General features: G+C 41.5%; 1 protein-coding gene across 3 annotated transcripts in view; it reads right to left on the minus strand.

Moving 5' to 3' along the window:
• Positions 1-8,699: 8,699 nt before the first annotated feature.
• Positions 8,700-19,628, minus strand: part of efhd2 (EF-hand domain family, member D2) — a 31,430-nt gene continuing 20,501 nt past the window's right edge. For 2 of the 3 annotated variants that reach the window (XM_084552988.1, XM_084552987.1), the window contains exons 3-6: positions 16,114-16,261; positions 15,888-16,022; positions 14,568-14,807; positions 12,693-12,790 (exon numbers count right to left, since the gene is read on the minus strand). In XM_084552988.1, coding sequence (XP_084409114.1) covers positions 14,580-14,807; positions 15,888-16,022; positions 16,114-16,261 — 511 coding nt within the window. In that variant the 3' untranslated portion in view covers positions 12,693-12,790; positions 14,568-14,579. Of the gene's footprint in view, positions 12,791-14,567; positions 14,808-15,887; positions 16,023-16,113; positions 16,262-19,628 lie in introns of all 3 variants that reach the window. The other variant, XM_084552989.1, reaches the window with a different exon arrangement.

A 19,628-nucleotide genomic window follows, 5' to 3' on the forward strand; every position in this document is an offset into this window, starting at 1 on the left:
ATGGACTGTAGATATGAGTGAAATTGTGTAAATGTTACTCCATCAGACTGTTTTACTCTGATAAATAGATGAGCTAATAATGATAATAATATCTGTTACGAACAGTGTTGTTTTTTGTTCAGGAGTGAGACATCATCCTTAGAGCATCTTCGTTCAGAAGCGGTGGCCGATGTGGATTGGCTGGAGCCCGGGATTGGCTGTTCGGGGGGGCTCGGCCGATTTAAATGTCCTGCATCTCGGCCACCCGGGGGATCGTGATTTCCGACTAGAGAGAGCTGTGGCTGTGTGACATTTTGTTGCTTGTACTTTGTATCCTTAGAGTGGTTTTGTGAGTGCGTCCCTCACAGATGTGTAATTCCTGTGAGGCTATTTTTCTTTTGTTAGTGATTTATTTTAGGAAGCAGTAGGGGTGAACTGCCATTTTATTTTCGAAACCGTTTTCTCCTGTTTTTGTTAAGTTAGGTAGTTAGGTTTAGAGAATGTCTTTTTGTTCGTTTTTATTTGCATTTAGGTTTTAAGTTAGACTTTGAGAACCAGGTATCTGGGTTTTTTGTTTGTTGTTTTGGCCTTAGTTCACCCTGAAGACAAGCTTCATTTTCTTTTTGTATATAAATTGTGTATTCACTTGTTCACTTGTGTGCGTGGTGAGAATAAAAGGGTCACTTTTGTCACCATCGTTCTTCGTCCATTGATGTTTATGTTGCTTCTTCAAACCCCTAGACCGGGACGTAACATAAAGTGGGGGCTCGTCCGTTTCTTTTTTTGCGGTGCTTGCTAAACTGTTTTTTTTTTTTTTTTTTTTGTGTACGGGAGTATGTCCAAGGTGTTTGATATGGATGAGTTTACGCAAAATCCATCTTTGGATAAGTTGGAAAAGTGTACAAGGGCAGATCTATTATTGCTTGCTAAGATTTATGATGTTTTGGTCCCTTTTAACGCACTCAAGGCAGAAATAAAATTCTGTTTATCGGAACAGCTGGTGGAGCGCGGCGTTATCGCCAGACCAAAGCCTGAAGTGGTCCAAATTGTATCAGATGATCTACTCGAGGAAGGTGGAGCGGAGGCTGCTGCTGCCGCGGATGACCGGGCAGAGTCAGAGCCAGGGGCAGAGACTCCTAGTGCCGCTCAGCTCTCGGGCCCAGACCCGATGGCGCTGATACAGGCTGGGGTGGACATGGAAGATCTTAAGCTGGCCCTACGCCTGAAAGAGGTGGAGCTCGAGTTGAAAATGCGAGAGATCGAACTGATGCATCTCCGCGTAAGGGCCATGGAGCTGGAGAGATCTCCACGTCAGACTTCCTCCCCTGTGAGTATGCGTCTCCCCACCTCGCCTTCTGATCAATTCGACATGAGCAGGCATATTGCCTTGGTCCCACCATTTAGAGAAAGTGAAGTTGATTCATATTTCAATGCCTTCGAACGGATTGCTGCAACTTTAGGTTGGCCAAAAAATGTGTGGAGCTTGCTGTTGCAGTGTAAATTAACCGGAAAAGCGCAAGAAGTGTGTACAAGTTTGTCCATTGATGAGAGTCTGGATTATGATGTCGTGAAAGCTACTGTTGCGAGCTTATGAATTGGTCCCTGAGGCATATCGCCAGAAATTCAGAGCATGTGAAAAATCTGTCAGCCATACGTATGTAGAGTTCGCACGGGAGAAATCTGTTCTGCTGGATAAGTGGTGTAAAGCCAGCAAGGTGCAGACTTTGCCTGAGTTTCGCGAACTAATTTAGTTGGAAGAGTTTAAATCCTGTCTTCCTGAAAAGATTGTGGTTTACCTAAATGAGCAGAAGGTGGACACATTGTCCAAAACTGCTGTGTCTGCTGATGAGTTTGTTCTAACTCACCGTGCTGTTTTCCCGTCTGTGCGCCGTGAACACATCCCGAGTGTCATTCAAAAAGCTGCGCCTAAAAATGTGCAGCGGGTCACTCTAGCGCCCGTGAATGTTTTTACTGCCACGAGACCGGACATCTAAGCCAATCAGTCCCTGTTGTTGCACGGTGTTTTGCCTTTTTCTGACAGCTCTTTTAGTGGTTCTGATGCTCTGGTGTGGGGGGTGAAGATGGTTCCTTTACGCGCGCCACTGCATACTGTGTTTCTGCGCTCGCCTCTCGTTACCGGCTTCGTGAGCGTTGGCACGCGTGCACGTTTGCCCGTGCGCGGGGTGGCTTTCATTCTAGGCAATGATTTGGCTGGGAGTAGAGTTTTTCCGACACCTGAAGTGGTTGAGAATCCAGTGCTTGATTCTGACTCGTCTGCTGCAGACAGTCAGCCTTCTGTTTTTCCGGTCTGTGCTGTGACTCGTGCGCAAGCACGCAAGTATGAAGATGTACCAAACTTGTCCGACTCATTCATGTGCACTACTGATACGCCAGTGGAGGCAGAGTTACCGGCAGATAATCAAGATGAGAAAGTCTCAGATAACGTGCTAACCGCGGAGGTGGAGTTAGCCCTGGATGTAGACCGGGATGTATTCATAAAGGCACAACAAGATGATCCTACTCTAGCCACATGTTTGTCTGCTGCTGCAACCTCACAGTCTGAAACTCCTTGTCTGTATTCCGTTACTGAAGGCGTGTTAACGCGAAATTGGCACCCACCCGCTGCTGGTGATTTGGGGTGGAATTCAGTTCAACAGGTTGTGGTACCTCAGCCGTTTCATTCTCAAGTCCTCAGTCTTGCTCATCATAACTCTTCTGGTCACTTAGGAATAAAAAAAACATACAATCGCATCCTGCGTTATTTTTTCTGGCCTGGTTTGAAATCGGATGTGGTTAATTTCTGTCGCTCCTGTCATGCGTGTCAGCTCAGTGGAAAACCCAACCAGAAAATTCCTCCCGCTCCTCTGCAGCCTATTCCAGTGATCGGGGAACCATTTGAGCACATTATCCTAGATGGTGTGGGTCCGCTTCCTAAAACGAAGTCCGGCCATCAGTATATGTTGACTATAATGTGCGCTGCCACTCGCTACCCAGAAGCCATTCCTCTGCGCACATTAAAAGCAAAGGCCGTTGTTAAAGCCTTCGTTGGCTTCTTCTCTACTTTCGGGCTACCAAAATACATCCAAACTGACCAGGGAACAAACTTCATGTCCAAACTTTTTGCACAGGTCATTTCCACCTTGTCCATTAGGCATAGGAAATCGAGCGCCTATCACTCACAGTCTCAGGGCGCAGTTGAACGCTTCCATCAGACACTGAAGTCTATGATGAGGAAGTACTGCCTCGAGACTGGTAGGGACTGGGATGAAGGTTTGCCTTTTCTCCTCTTAGCTGTAAGAGAAAGTGTGCAAGAATCCACCGGTTTCAGCCCTGCGGAGCTCGTATTCGGACACACGGTGCGTGGTCCCCTCCGCCTATTGAGAGAGAAGTTCCTGTCTGGCACCACTAGTTCTTCGACTAATGTATTGGATTATGTGAGCAATTTCAGGGAGAGATTGCACCAAGTTTGTGATGTGGCACGCAGCGCGCTGGCGGCATCTCAGGGGGAGATGAAGAAGACGTATGATCGGAAAACTCTTAAGAGAGATTTTCAGGTTGGTGAAAAGGTGCTGGCCCTTCTCCCAATCTCCAGTTCAGCTCTACAGGCGAAATTTTGTGGTCCGTATGTAATTGAGCAAAAGCTGAGTGAAACTGACTATGTGTTGAGTACCGCCGACGCAAAACTAGTGACTCATGTGAACATGTTAAAGCCATATTTCTCGCGCAGCAATGTTGCTGGCGCCTCTGCCTCGCCCCCTACTGTAGCCACTGTCACATCTGTTGTTCCGTCTATGTACACTCCTGAAAGTGATGGTCTGAGTGCATCTAGTTCTCCCTGTTCCCGTCTAAAAAACTCGGAATCATTGAAAGATTTGTCAGTGCGTTTGCAGCATTTGAACCCTTCGGCACGTGCTGAGATCCTTCACTTGATTGACCGCTATCCCACTCTGTTCTCTGACACTCCATCTCGCACCACTGTCCTCTCTCATGACATTGATGTAGGTGACCATCCGCCTATTAAGCAACATGCTTACCGGGTTAATCCCACAAAACGTACGCTAATGAAACAGGAAGTTGACTACTTGTTAGAGAATGGTTTGGCTGTCCCCAGTTCCAGCACATGGAGTTCCCCGTGTTTGCTTGTGCCCAAACCTGACAAAACGCCACGTTTTTGCACTGACTTTAGAAAAGTTAATAATGTGACAAAACCTGATTCATATCCCTTACCTAGAATGGAAGACTGCGTGGATAGAGTTGGTGCTGCATCATTTGTCACAAAACTAGATCTGCTGAAAGGGTACTGGCAAGTCCCATTAACCCCTTATGCATCTGAAATTTCTGCTTTTGTCACTCCTGACCACTTCCTCCAGTATACCGTGATGCCCTTTGGACTCCGAAATGCACCTGCCACATTTCAGACTAATGCATCTAGTCCTTTCTACTGTAGAAAATTGTGAAGTTTACCTGGATGATGTTGTGGTCTATTCCGATACTTGGTCGAAGCACATCAAAACACTTGAGATGGTCTTTAAGAGACTAAAGGAGGCTGCCCTAACTCTGAATTTGGCCAAATGCGAATTTGGTAAAGCTACTGTTACTTACCTTCGCAAGCAGGTGGGTCAAGGTCAGGTGCGGCCGGTAGATGCCAAGATCCAGGCAATCCTGGAGTACCCAGTACCCCAGACCAGACGTGAGCTCCGCCGATTCCTGGGGATGGCTGGTTATTACCGTGGTTTCTGTCGCAATTTCGCAGATGTTGTTGCTCCACTTACTAGTCTAACCAGTGATAAAAAAAAACTTTCATTTGGTCACCAGATTGTCAACATGCCTTTGAGTCCTGTAAAGCTCTTCTCTGCAGCACACCTGTCCTGGCAGCTCCGGATTTCTCCCGCCCGTTCACGCTTGAGGTGGATGCCAGCGCCAATGGGGCCGGTGTTGTGCTCCTTCAGGAGGATCAGCGTGGGATCGACCATCCCATCTGTTACTTCTCCAAGAAGTTCAACGCCCCCCAGAGGAACTACAGTACCATCGAGAAAGAGGCTCTCTCGCTGTTACTGGCTCTGCAGTTCTTTGACGTGTACATCGGTTCCAGCCCACTCCCCGTAAAAGTGTACACTGATCACAACCCTCTGGTATTCTTAAGCAGAATGCAGAACGCAAACCAGAGACTGATGCGGTGGTCTCTGCTAATCCAGGATTTCAATTTAGAAATCAAACACAAGAAAGGGAGTGAAAATGTAATGGCTGATGCACTGTCGAGAAGTTACTTGTGTTAAGTAAACGATTTTCTGAAGGAAAATGTTTTCTCTAGTAACGGGGGGGGGGGGGGGGTGTTACGAACAGTGTTGTGTTTTGTTCAGGAGTGAGACATCATACTTAGAGCATCTTCGTTCAGAAGCGGTGGCCGATGTGGATTGGCTGGAGCCCGGGATTGGCTGTTCGGGGGGGGCTCGGCCGATTTAAATGTCCTGCATCTCGGCCACCCGGGGGATCGTGATTTCCGACTAGAGAGAGCTGTGGCTGTGTGACATTTTGTTGCTTGTACTTTGTATCCTTAGAGTGGTTTTGTGAGTGCGTCCCTCACAGATGTGTAATTCCTGTGAGGCTATTTTTCTTTTGTTAGTGATTTATTTTAGGAAGCAGTAGGGGTGAACTGCCATTTTATTTTCGAAACCGTTTTCTCCTGTTTTTGTTAAGTTAGGTAGTTAGGTTTAGAGAATGTCTTTTTGTTCGTTTTTATTTGCATTTAGGTTTTAAGTTAGACTTTGAGAACCAGGTAGCTGTTTTTTTTGTTTGTTGTTTTGGCCTTAGTTCACCCTGAAGACAAGCTTCATTTTCTTTTTGTATATAAATTGTGTATTCACTTGTTCACTTGTGTGCGTGGTGAGAATAAAAGGGTCACTTTTGTCACCATCGTTCTTCGTCCATTGATGTTTATGTTGCTTCTTCAAACCCCTAGACCGGGACGTAACAATATCCAACAAAGGTTAAAAAAGGCAACTGGACTTGTAGAGTTTTTTTGAGAAGACGTTTCACCACTCATCCGAGTAGCTTCTTCATGAGTGATGAAACCGTCTTCTCAAAAAAACTCTTCAAGTCCAGTTGCCTTTTTTAACATTTGTTGGATATACCATGACCTGGATGACTGAGAACCTTCACAGACAATGATAATAATAATTTTAATTTATATAGTGCCTTTCAAAGGACCCAAGGTGGCTTGCTCACTGACTTCACTGAATTTCCTTTTGGGATAAATAAAGTTTCTCTTTTCTTATGTTTGCTCTACGTGTGTGTTTGTGTGTGGTGTGTGGTGTGTGTGATGTAGATTGATAGATGACGCTGATGATGATGATGAGGAGACCATCTCTCTGGATTCCAGAAGGCATGAGGTATCATGTCAAGCCTGAGAAAGTACTATTCAGTCTACAATGGTGAGGACTCATCATTTGGAGCCCACACAAAATCACAAAATCTAATTTCTGTAACAGGACCCAGATGCTGTACAGGGGGAAAGCCAGCCTGGCAACATAGTGAGTATTAATGGAAGGACACTCCATCGTGCAAAATTCCCGCTGTGCTAATTGTCATGTGTTTACAGAACTCACAAGCTGTCAGACAGTTGTATGCCAGCCACCTCCGGCGCCAAATAGAACAGGCAGATACAGACATACAGTACAAAAAAAAGAAAAATGGAAAACCTTGCACTGGAGTCTGAAATAAAAAGGACAATTAGAAAACTGGACCTTGAAATAAAAAAACTTGAGCGGGAGGTGAGTTATGCCTTCAATGCACACTGCATGCTGACTGTAACACAAAAGTATTAATCATTATTCTCCTTTCGTCCCCCAGCTCCAAGAAGATGACACATATTAAATAAAAAAAAAAGGTCAATCCTCATAAAGTGAAGTGAGCCAATAGCAGACCCGGCTGCAGAGTACAGTGACAGAGGGGGCATTTGCTTTTTAATTTGCAGCGTGTAGGGCATGACATATGAGCTCCCATTGTGAGCGCACTGGACCAGCGGCATCTTTAGTCGCTTTTTTTTGTTGATATTTTTGGCCCCAGCAATCAGTACAAATAAGCATTGTTATATACAACAATTCAGCAAGATAGATTTGGCCAGACATGGGCCCCCTTTGCAGTTACATCAGCCTAACAACAAAATAGAAATGTAACAGCCTGTATGGTGGTCACAATAGAGGGGGCACAGATTGTATTTGTACACCGCAACCTTTTGCCCCCTCTTTTCTTTTTATTTACTTGAAATCTTGAAATTGAAAACTTCCGACTTGTGACCAAGGGTTGCTGGTTCGGATCCCGACCAGTAGAAAGCGGCTGAAGTCCCCTTGAGCAAGGCACCTAACCCCTCACTGCTCCCCGAGCGCCGCTGTTGTTGCAGGCAGCTCACTGTGTCGGGATTAGTGTGTGCTTCACCTCACTGTGTGTTCACTGTGTGCTGAGTGTGTTTCACTAATGCACGGATTGGGATAAATGCAGAGACCAAATTTCCCCTCACGGGATCAAAAGAGTATATATACTTAGCCTATACTTACTTATAAATTGATTTGGCCTCTTATGGTGTTTGTGTTGTATACTGTGTGTGTACAAGCTTGCAGGGAGGCTACTGCATCCATTCATTTGTCTGTTCATTTCATGTGTATGGATTTGTCCTGCATTTATTTCAGTGTACAGACATGTGGGGTGTATTATACAGACCTCTGAATGTGTATTTCTCCTTGTGTTGTATAATATGCTTTTATTTTGTGCTTTCCTGTAGAGTTTCTTGTAGAGTCACTGTGTGACTTCAATTTTGAAAGGAGCTGATGGTTTACATGTTTTGTTTTATCCTTATTCAATAAAAGAACATGATGTTACACTTTGATGTGTGCTTATATTTAAATGGGATGTGTATTTTATACCACGGAGTATTCTGTGGAAAAAATGCATATTCTTTTTACAGTCCTGACAATTATGACAATGTGATGCTGTTGTGGCAAAAGATTAAGCCTATATTGAAGTACAATTCTGCAAAATGCTCCACAGCCCTCATTTTAACAACTGTCCCCTAAAACAACGGGTTACAATATTTGACTTTATTGTCAGTCTTTTTTTTTTTTGGCTTGCTCTATGGCCCTAACAGTCTGTGATTTTATATATAACCCTATGGGAAACTAAATTATGTAATGATTGCAACATCATCTAAAATCATCGTTTATCCAAAATGATTGAAATTAATGATCACAAATGTTTAAATAATAACAGTGGGTGTAATTCTATGTGATAACAATGTGTAGTGGGCAGTGGAATAACTATTGGTTTCCATTTGCGGTGACTGCTGACTGAGATAAGGGATGAGATTAAATAGATCCTGGAACTTAGCCTGGTCTGGAGCAGGCTAGCTCCACAGAATAAATCTCCACAGTAACTTATACCATAACATATCCTACTGCTCCCTATCCTGCTTTTGTGCAACCGGATCACGGATAAATTGAGCCAGGATAACCAAGATATCCCGGCTTAATCCCTTATCCTAGTTTTGTGCAATACCCCCCAGGTCTATGTTTTGTGACTTTATGCCCGACAAAAGTCAAAGCAAAACAAAAATACAGTGCAGCTTATAAGTATTTGCAACCCTCAGACTTGTTATACATAATACTCAAAACATCAGCAGATTTCCACTTCAGTCCTGAAAGAAGACAAAGAGAACCTGATCAAACAAATGAAAGATTCCACTATTTGCACTTTTATTTAATAAAAAACAGTTATACATATCTGTGAGGTGCAAAAGTATGTTTACACTTGTTTGCAGTATCTGGTGTGACATCCTTGTGCAGCAAAAACAGCAACTAAACGTCTCTGGTAACTTCTGATCAGTGTACAGTGACAGGGAAGAATTTTAGCCCAGTCCTCAGTGCAGAACCACTTCAGTTCTGAGATGTTGGAGGGTTTCCTCATGAACTGTATAAATGATTATTTTCTTTCTTAAATAAAAGTACAAGAAGAATATTTCCGCAGATGTTTTGGGTGCATTTTTTGCAGAAATGTAGAACTATACACACCCTTGCCAGTTCATGACGGGGAATTTAGTTCAGGACCCTTATATTAGAATACAGTTGTTTTCTCTAGTGTACCTAATGATCTGGCCAGTGAGTGTACATCACATTTATTCTATTTTAAAATATTAGCCTGGCATATAATACCTATTAAGTATTGTTTATTTGCCATTCTGTATAGATCTGCCTTAGTGGGGTAGTCCTCCCAGCACTCTTGCCTAGTGCCTCAGAGAGGTCAGGACTGGTTCTGAGCTTAGTGATGAAATGGCAAAACCCACATGTAATTTGTGCGGAGTCATCAACCATGAATTTAAGCACATTTTTAAGGAAACCCTGAATTTGAAAAAAATAAAAATAAAAAAAACCCTGCAATACTGCAATTAAATATTTGTTGGATTAATATGAATTAATTATTGAAGATATTTTCCACAATATGCTGGCATCAACAGACAGAATCAACAACAACACTATGTGAGCCAACATACCAGTTTACACAATACTAACGTTTTCTATCATACGTTTACAAAGTGGATTCAAGCAATCATACAATCATACACAACTCTGTCCTAAAAGAATTTGGTACAAAATCAAAAATGATAATTATGAAGATTATAACACGTGATGTCTGACTGCTGTATCTGAAAAAAACACCCATTCACTATAAACATTTTATGAATGCTTTTAAATACATGCTGTTCTTGGCCACACTGTCATTCACAGAATGATGCAATAGAACACTGGATGATATGCATTATCACTGCAGGGCAAAGTGTCTCCCTTAACGCTTTGTTTTTTACTTCACTTGTTTGGAATCACTTATGTGGATAACAGGATTTTGTAAAATATGCAATTACAATACAACAACACTCAAAATCAACAAACAACGAATAATCAATACTATTTTGTTATTGTTCAATAATATATGCAGTTTTTATGCTGGTCTATTATTTCAAGTTGACAATATTCTAAAATTAAGTAATGTTAATGCAAAGCACTTATGAACTGCAAATCCTATCCCTTGTCGCTAAATAACACTGTTTGCATGTCCCTTCATTAAAATGGAGGAGAAAATGTGAAGCAGTAGTTCCCTTTTAAAAAATCCATTCTGCTTTGCAGTAACATTACTATGACAATGAATTAAAGTCAAATGTTCGGTTGCCACATATTCATTTCCTCACAAGGTACAGTATCTCTACTGCTTTAAAATAATTCTTGAAAACAAATTATGTGTTTTTCTATTTATATGTTGGTTTTGCTTATGTACTATTTTTTTTTATTTTTTTTTTTTTAAACAACTAGTTTAATGGTCCCACATTTTTGTATACTATTTCCTGTCCATTATCAGTATAGGAGCTGGATTGTTTTAGGGTAATTTTCTAAGCAATCCACCAATTTTCAGGACTAACACTGTAAATTTCAAAGATCTGAAAACTGACTGAAATTTATTAGAATAATTATATTGACACATATCATACTCTTGATCAAGATACTTGCACCAAAATACCATGTCAGTGAAAATTGTGGAAATCTCTTAGCGAAAAGCCGATTACATATGGATTTCAGATCAAGGAAGCCACCAGTCCTATAAGAGTGATTTCAATACATGTACAAAGATTTGATAAAGATTATATGAAGATGTATGCATGTCATCTCCTTCTTTTAATAAGACATAAATGCAATATTAGACATAAGAGGAAGCACAATCTCACCATCTCAGCAGGAACTTGCACTGTCAAAAGGTCACTTTACTTTTAATTTGACAGAGACAAAAGTGGTATGATACTGTAAGCTCTAAATCATCAGAAGTTCTTCTTGTCTAACTGCTATAATGGCACATTATATATTCTGTGTCAAACATCCGGGTGAGCAGGCATGCCACTCATTCAAAAAAACATTTTAAAAGGCCTGTGCCATATTTGCATAGTTTTGGCTAACCCTCCTGTTAACAATGAGAAAATTTTACACCCTCACTATTTCAATGACACTGATTGTCATAATGTAGTTTTACTGTTTTGGACTATTCTGAACACTTGCCCTGTCAGTTCATCCTGGAAGAAAGAGATCCCTACTCTACTTTTCCTGAGGTTTTGTTTTGTTTATCCAGTAAAAGAATATTTGAGCACTTTTTTCTGTATGTAATGAGATGCTGTAAGGACAGAAGGGATAAAGAATGAAATGCTGCTGAGGCAATTTTCTGATTTGTGTTATACAAATAAAACTGGCTTGACTTCACAGTTGAACCGTAGAGTACAAGACCACTAAATCAAAAACTTTACACAAGCTAAATGTTTTTATGTTCAACTAATACATCACATTTGAACCATGTAGTAGTTTCCTAGACTTCTTTCCTACGCTTTCAAGAAGATTGAAGATTTTAGAAGCTTCACAAACTTTGATGGCTCTTGGTAAAATTAAAGCAGAGTCTACAATAAAGTTACTACATCTGCAGAGCTCATCAATGACATTGATCAAAATTAATATCTGACTGGAATAACGGCAAAGGCTAGACGAGAACATCCCACTTTTAAAAATTACCTAATTTAAAAGCCGTTTGTATTTCAGAGGGCTAATGGAAAAGATGACATTGAATAACCACCATAACTGAACCACCATAACCAAACCAAACCAAACATCTAATGCACACTCATACAGCCCTATTGTAGGAAAACACAATTCTGAGTATGGCAAAAATACAGAGCTTGGCTATCTGTTCAAAATTTAACACCAACGGACTCTGTCGGTGAACCATGCCATAGTGCACCCATTAATAGTCTATACTGTATTACAGTTTTTGTCTGGACCGCCCCCCTTTTTCCCTACATTCCTGCGTACACACCTCAGTAGCAGGTAATTAGATCAGTGTATAGCTTAAAATGTTGAACGTGTATGTATTTTCATCTCAAATACAGTGACAAATATTTGATTAATTTCATTCATAACTTGACATGTCATTCTAAGCTTGATTTGGATTTTCATTGTGTTACAAAACCACATCACAGCCGTAAAGCATGGGGGCTACTTGTACCATGTGGCCCCCAGTCAAATGGGCTGACATGGTCCACAGACACAAATCCATGAGGTTGAAGATTTATTAGACATCAAAACCACTGCACAGCAGTTTATTATATGATGAAATGTGATGAAGGAATTACTACTCGGGACAGTTATGATGGTCTTTTTCAACTGTATTGTTTGAGCCCTCTATTTCAGCACATCCACTGCACCAACACAGTAGGCCACAGTTAGTTAATATATGCATAAACTGGCTCTTTGGGAACACAGTGGCGGATGACAGATGACATAAGAATCTTTCAATACTTAAACTACTGCTCTGGCAATTCTGCTGTAGTTGCAAAGAACTTGTATTGAACTAACATTTTGGACACTGAGACCATTTAGCCTTAGCGCTTTAGAGCTAAATGAATAGATGATTGGAGACACGTGAACAATTGTCTGACAGTGAGTTTTCATAATATACCCCGAACATTGTATCTTAGAATAGTGACCTCCATGGATGACACTCAAGAGTCCATCTGACTTACATGGAGTATTCAAACACACCAATTAACAAACTGACAACAACAGTACAGCACAGAGAGTGAAAGTTCCTGAGAGGAGAGAAGAAGTTACTTGAAGGCTGACTGCAGTTCTTTGAAAGCAGCTCGTCTCTGTTTCTGCTCCTCAGCCTGCTTCTTTTTGGCCTCCTGCTCCTGGCGGATCTCTGCTTCAAATCGGCTGGACTCATTGATAGCCTGGACCTGTTCAGAAAAACACACAGTTGCAAGGTGATGCAACAATGAAGATCCTCTATCAAGAATCGTGAGAAGCAACAACACTGTGTGTTACACAGTACCAACAACTGAACTTAAAGGGGAACTATCGTTTTTTACAACCTGGACCTTATTTCTGGCATATACAGTTGAAACCAGATGTTTACATACACTGTGTTAAAAGTCACATAAACCTTTTTTCCTCACTGTCTGAAGTTAAATCAGACTAAACCTCTCCTGTTTTAGGTCAGTTAGGATTACCAAATTTATTTCTATTTGCTAAATGCCACAATAATGAGAGAGAGAATTTGTTAGAGAATTTTTTATTACTTTCTTCAAAGTCAGAAGTTTACATACATTTCCTTAGTATTTGGTAGCATTGCCTTTAAACTGTATGACTTGGGTCAAACGTTTTGGGTATCCTTCCACAAGCTTCTCGCAATAGTCTGCTGGAATTCTGGTCCATTCCTCCTGACAGAACTTGTGTAACTGAGTCAGGGTTGTAGGCCACCTCGCTCGCACACGCCTTTTCAGGTCTGCCCACAAATTTTGGGATTGAGATCGGGGGTTTGTGATGGCCACTCCAAAACATTGATTTTGTTGTCCTTAAGCCACTTTGTAACTACTTTGGCAGTATGCTTAGGGTCACTGTCCATTTGGAAGACCCATTTGCGGCCAACTTCCTGGCCAATGTCTTGAGATGTTGCTTCAATATTTCCACATAATGTTCTTTCCTCATGATGAAGTCTATTTTATAAAGTGCACCAGTTCCTCCTGCGGCAAAACAGCCCCACAACATGATGCTACCACCCCCATACTTCACAGTGGGGATGATGTTGTCAGGCTTACAAGCTTCCCCCTTTTTCCTCCAAATGTAACGATGGTCATTATGGCCAAACAGTTACACTTTAGTTTCATCAGATCACAGGACATGTCTCCAAAAATTGAGGTATTTGTCCCTGTGTGTATTTGCAAACTGTAATTTGGCTTTTTTATGTTTCTTTTGGAGTAATGGCTTCTTCCTCGTTGAGTGGCCTTTCATTGGTACAGGACTCACAGTTTCACTGCGAAGAATGACACTCTCTTACCAGCTTCAGCCATCATCTTGACAAGGTCTTTAGCTTTTGTTTCGGGGTTGATTCACACGTTTGGGACATAGAACCTGTCTCCTTCCTGAGTGGTCTGATGGCTGGACATTTCCATGGTGTCTATACTTGCGTATAATTGTTTGACCAGATGAACGTGGCACCTTCAAGCATCTGGAAATTGTACCCAAGGATGAACCAGTCTTGTGGAGCACCACAATTCTCTTCCTCTTCCTTACATCTTGGCTGATTTCTTTTGATTTGCCCATGATGTCAAATAAGGAAGCAGTGTGTTTGAGGTGTAGCCTTAAAATACATCCACAGGTGTGCCTCCAATTAACTCAAATGATGTCTGTTAACCTATCAGAAACTTCCAAAGCCATGACATCATCATCAGGGCTTTCCTTCATTGTTTAAAGACATATTAATCTTTGTGTATGTAAACTTCTGACTTTGAAGAAAGTAATAAAAAATTAAATAAAAAACAAATTATCTCTCTCATTATTGTGGCATTTAGCACATAGAAATAATTTTAGTAATCCTAACTGACCTGAAACAGGAGAAGTTTAGTCTGATTTAACTTCAGACAGTGAGGAAAAAATGTTTATGTGTCTTTTAACACAGTGTATGTAAACATCTGGTTTCAGCTGTAATACGATTGTTTACTCACCCGTACTCACCTGGTGTCATTTTTAAGTCCTTTGGAAGATATTAACCTCAAGCGGAGCGCCGCGTATATCCTCATAGTGGGAGTGGGGCGGCTGTGGCTCAGTAGATAGAGTGGGTTTTCCATGAACCACAGGGTTAGCGTTACGATCCCCGGAATGTGCCACATGCCAAAGTGTCCTTGAGCACTGGTGTGGCACTGGTGTGTGAATGTGTGTGTGCTTGTGTGAACAAATGGGTAGATGCGTCCGTGACTGTAAAGCGTAAAGAGTAAAGAGGTAGAAAAGCGCTATATAAAAGCAAGGCCATTTACCATTTAACGAAACGCAGCCTCTAAATAACACATTATGTGCCGTGAAACTCGTTCATTTCACCAATATTTTGTTTTGATACGCTAGTGCTATTCCCTGTCAAGTCAAGCAGTTTAGTATTTATTATTTAGTATTTATCTCAAGGGCACTATGGCATGTGGCATTACTGAAGGGCTAACTGTCTGGTTCATGGACAACTCGCTCTACCTACTTAGCCACAGTTGTAAGATCACTGCTAGACAATTGTTGGCATCGCAAGCTAACAGTTTAGCTAATGTAGGAGATGTTAAGGCATAACTGATATTGCTTGGTTGCCAGATCAGTCGGCACTGAAAGCTGCTGATAAACCAATCAGACTGTAGTATTTAAGTATTCAGGACTAATCTGCAAGAGGTCTCTTCCTTTGTGCAAATCCTCATGTACAGAGCATTTTCCATAATGTAATGGATTTTGAGAAGTTCGTGAAAACATTTTTAACAGAACACAAAACTGTGTGCCATTTGTAAGTAACATTTATGTATACAGTGTTTTTCAGATGACCAAATTTTAGGTGACTGGATAAAGCTACAAGGAGGACAACAATGCTGCACCAATTCATTCATTCATTCATCTTCTGTAACTGCCTTGTCCTGTGAAGGGTCATGGGGGGGTTGGGGCCTATCCCAGCTGTCATCAGAGGTACCCTGGGACAGGACGCCAGTCTATCACAGGGCTAAAGACAGACAACCATTCACACTCACATGCACACCTACGGCCAATTTAGAATCACCACTTAACCTAACGAGCATGTCTTTGGACTGTGGGAGGAAGCCAGAGTATCTGGAGAGAACACATGCAGACACAGGGAGAACGTGCAAACTCCACACAGAAAGGTCCCAGCCGGCCAACGGATTTGAACCCAGAACCTTCTTGCTGTGAGGCACCATTCCTAACCACCACACCACTGTATATTTGTCCACTGATTCAGAAACCACAAATAGACCTTGAAACAGTGACTGTGCTTGAAGTTTGGATTCAGCTTACTTTAGCTTCAAAAAAAGTTTTGGCTCCTTTGACCCCCTCGGTGGAGACATCAATTTCAGAGAGGCGAGCAAGGACACCGAGGCCACTGTCCTCTGCCAGCTCTCCTGCTGCCGCCTTTCTAAAGATGAGCAAGAACTGTGGAGGACAGAAAATAAGGTCAGTCATGGATATAGAGAACTAAACATCAAATCCTCCGACTAATTCTAATAAGATTCTTTTGTTGCACCTCTCTGAAGCTAAGTTTGTTGTCCAAGTCCTCATCCACCTCCTTGATCATGTTCTTCAAGCCGATGTGTGTCTGTGGAGCTCCAAGCTTCTCCATCATTAGCTTCAGCTCCATTAGGTCAATATAGTTGTCTTTCCCAGCATCATACCTAGAATGGAATGGAATCAAGCAAAGTAAATTGGTTTGTCACGGCTTTTGTTAACAAAAGAAATCACGCCCTTTAACATGTGATCCAGACTGTTATGGTTTTATTTATCCAGATTAAGCCGTCTGTTTGAGATACCAGGTTTCTGTTGTGGCCGTGATGCTAGTAGTGAGTACATTTTTTTTTGAAATTCAGGACAGGAAAAGAGCTAATAATATCTTTGAAAAAAGTACTCCAGAGATTAACCATAGTAACTAAGATACAGTTTCTGAAAAATAAAAAAATATATATTTTTTTATTAGTCACCTAAACTCAACTAAAATAAAAACTAAAACCAAATTATTACTACTTTGGTTTGAAGGAATAAGTAGTGAATGTTTGCAGGTCTCTGTGCCAGCCTCCTCAGAGTTACAGACTGCAAGGCTACACGTATGTTTCACCAGCAGTGCTTGTAAAGATCATCAGAAAAGGTAAACTTTTAATGTTAGTGAAAATAATAAAATAAAAAAAAGACTTATGTGGACACCAGGCTGAAGGATAATGTTGTAATAAATGAAAAGTTAAAGGGGAACTACTGTTTTTTACATCCTGCACCTTATTTCTGGCATAAAATACGATTGTTTACCCACTCATATAACCTTTCTCTGAGTGCTGCGCGCACCGTGACAGTCGGCTTGTTTACCTGTAATTCGCTACTGCCTTTACTCCAAACTGGACTGGACTCACCACACTGATGCACTCCACAGAAAGGGACAGAGCAGGCTCTACCTTCTGAGGCGACTGAGGTCTTTTGGAGTGAAAGGGGCACTCCCGAAGACCTTCTATGACTCTGTAGTGGCATCAGCCATCCTGTACGGAGTGGTCTGCTGGAACAGTGGCATCACAGAGAGGGAGAGGAAGAAGCTGGATAAGATCATCAGGAAGTCCAGCTCTGTCCTGGGCTGCCCCTTGGACTCAGTGAGGGAGGTGAGTGACAGGAGAGTTCTGGCTAAACTGTCCTCCATGTTGGACAATGAGTCCCACCCCCTGCATGGTGACCTGACAGGACTGAGGAGCAGCTTCAGTGACAGACTGCTTCACCCTCGATGTGTGAAGGAAAGATACAGAAGGTCTTTCCTTCCTGCTGATGTTAGGCTTCAAAACGAGCACTCCTAATATGTGCAATATTATTACACCATAAGGTGTAATAACTTTATAACCCAGCTATACCAGTCTGTGCAATATCCGACTATTCTATCTCTGCCATTTCTGTATGCTGTTGCAAACTGCAATTTCCCCATTGTGGGACAAATAAAGATTTCTTATTCTTATTACCTCAGAATCTGAAAAATATTCAGCCATGTTGCAAAAAACTAGCAGTAGCAAATTACAGGTAAACAAGCCGTCCGTCGTGGGTGCACAGGTGTGCGCCGTGCTCAGAGATGACATCATCCAGGTCAGAAGACATCATCCAGGGTCTGTAGGTCAATCTATAGATCCCGGATGATGATAACAGCTAACTCCGGACTCAAAATATAACAAAATATTGGTGAAATTAACAAGTTTCGCAGCAGATAATGCATTATTTAGAGGCTGCGTTTCGGTGCCCCAGTCACTGCCACTATTTGGATATACGCAGATCTAAATTTTTCCCGAATGACTACAAATTACACAAAAGTTATATGGTTGAGTAAACGATCATATTTTATGCCAGAAATAAGGTCCAGGTTGTAAAAACAGTAGTTCCCCTTTAAAGTAATTTTAACTAAACTTTTAATGATAATTTTGTTCAACCTCTTGAATTAAAGCTTAAAGTTTGTACATCAATTACATCTCAGTTATTTAATTACAAATTTTGTCACTGTACAAATATGATGTCCAGACTGGACATTATATACACTACATTGGGGAAAATAAGTACCGTATTTTCCGGACTATAAGGCGCACCTGAATATAAGCCGCTGGTGTTTTAATGTTTAATTACCGTAAGGGTTTCTTCTACCACGGAGGGGATTGTCGGGACAGAAATGACTGTTTGGAAACGCAAAGCGTCCCATTTATTTACATTTGAGAAACACAATAAATCTTTCAGTCAATCAATCAAACAATCAATTGATCAAACTTTCACATCTTTGACATTACAAACAGCATTCGTGCAGTGCACAAATAATACAACGGTGTGCTCCTAGTGCACTTCCTGCAGTCATAGTACCGTAGTAGTGCAGTATAACAAAAAACAAAGCTTACAACGCTTGACGAGGCAATAACGTTGAATGGCTAAATTTAATTCGTTTTTAAAAGTGCTTGCCTGTAACACGGCAGCAAAAATGCAGTAACCTGGCTGCTCAATAAAATAACCAGAATCTTTTTCGAAAACAGCCAACACAGCAGTAAAGGTGCAGTAACACGGCCGTTTACTGTATCAAAATAACCAGCCTACTATGCCAGAAAAGTCAGCCAGATCGATCGCCTTTAACTTAAAAGCAGCTCTCGTACTGCATTTGGGCTCACTTGGTTTGTTTTGCTCTCGTTACCTGGCGCGAACTGTCTGTCTCGCTCTTGCGCTTCCATGATAGTGGTGACCGTTAGCTGTAAAAATCCATATATCCGTAGTATAAACCGCAGGGTCGAAAGCAAGTGACAAAAGTAGCGGCTTATAGTCCGGAAATTACGGTATTTGATACACCACAGATTTTGCAAGTTTCTCCCCCTTATAAAGAATGGAGAGGTCTGTAATTTTCATCATAGGTACACTTCAACTGTGAGAGACAGAATCTAAAACAAAAATCCAGAAAATCACATTGTATGATTTTTTTAAATAATTAATTTGCATTATATTGCATGAAATAAGTATTTGATACACTAGAAAAACAGAACTTAATATTTAGTACAGATCCAAATACAGAGATCAAACGTTTCCTATAGTTCTTGACCAGGTTTGCACACACTGCAGCAGGGATTTTGGCCCACTCCTCCATACAGATCTCCTCCAGATCTTTCAGGTTTCGAGGCTGTAGCTGGGCAACATGGAGTTTCATCTCCCTCCAAAGATTTTCTATTGGGTTTAAGTCTAGAGACTGACTAGGGCACTCCAGGACCTTGAAATGCTTCTTATGGAGCCATTCCTTAGTTGCCATGGCTGTGTGTTTCAGGTCATTGTCATGCTGGAAGACCCAGCCACGACCTATCTTCAATGCTCTTACTGACGGAAGGAGGTTGTTGCCCAAAATCTCGCAATACATGGCCCCATCCATTCTCTCCTCAATACGGTGCACTCGTCCTGGTCCCTTTGTAGAAAAGTACCCCCAAAGCATTATGTTTCTACCCCCATGCTTCACAGTTGGGATGGTGTTCTTGGGATTGTACTCATCCTTCTTTTTCCTCCAAACAC

Source organism: Chelon labrosus (assembly GCF_963514085.1).
Source record: "Chelon labrosus genome assembly, chromosome: 10".
NCBI lineage: Eukaryota > Metazoa > Chordata > Actinopteri > Mugiliformes > Mugilidae > Chelon > Chelon labrosus.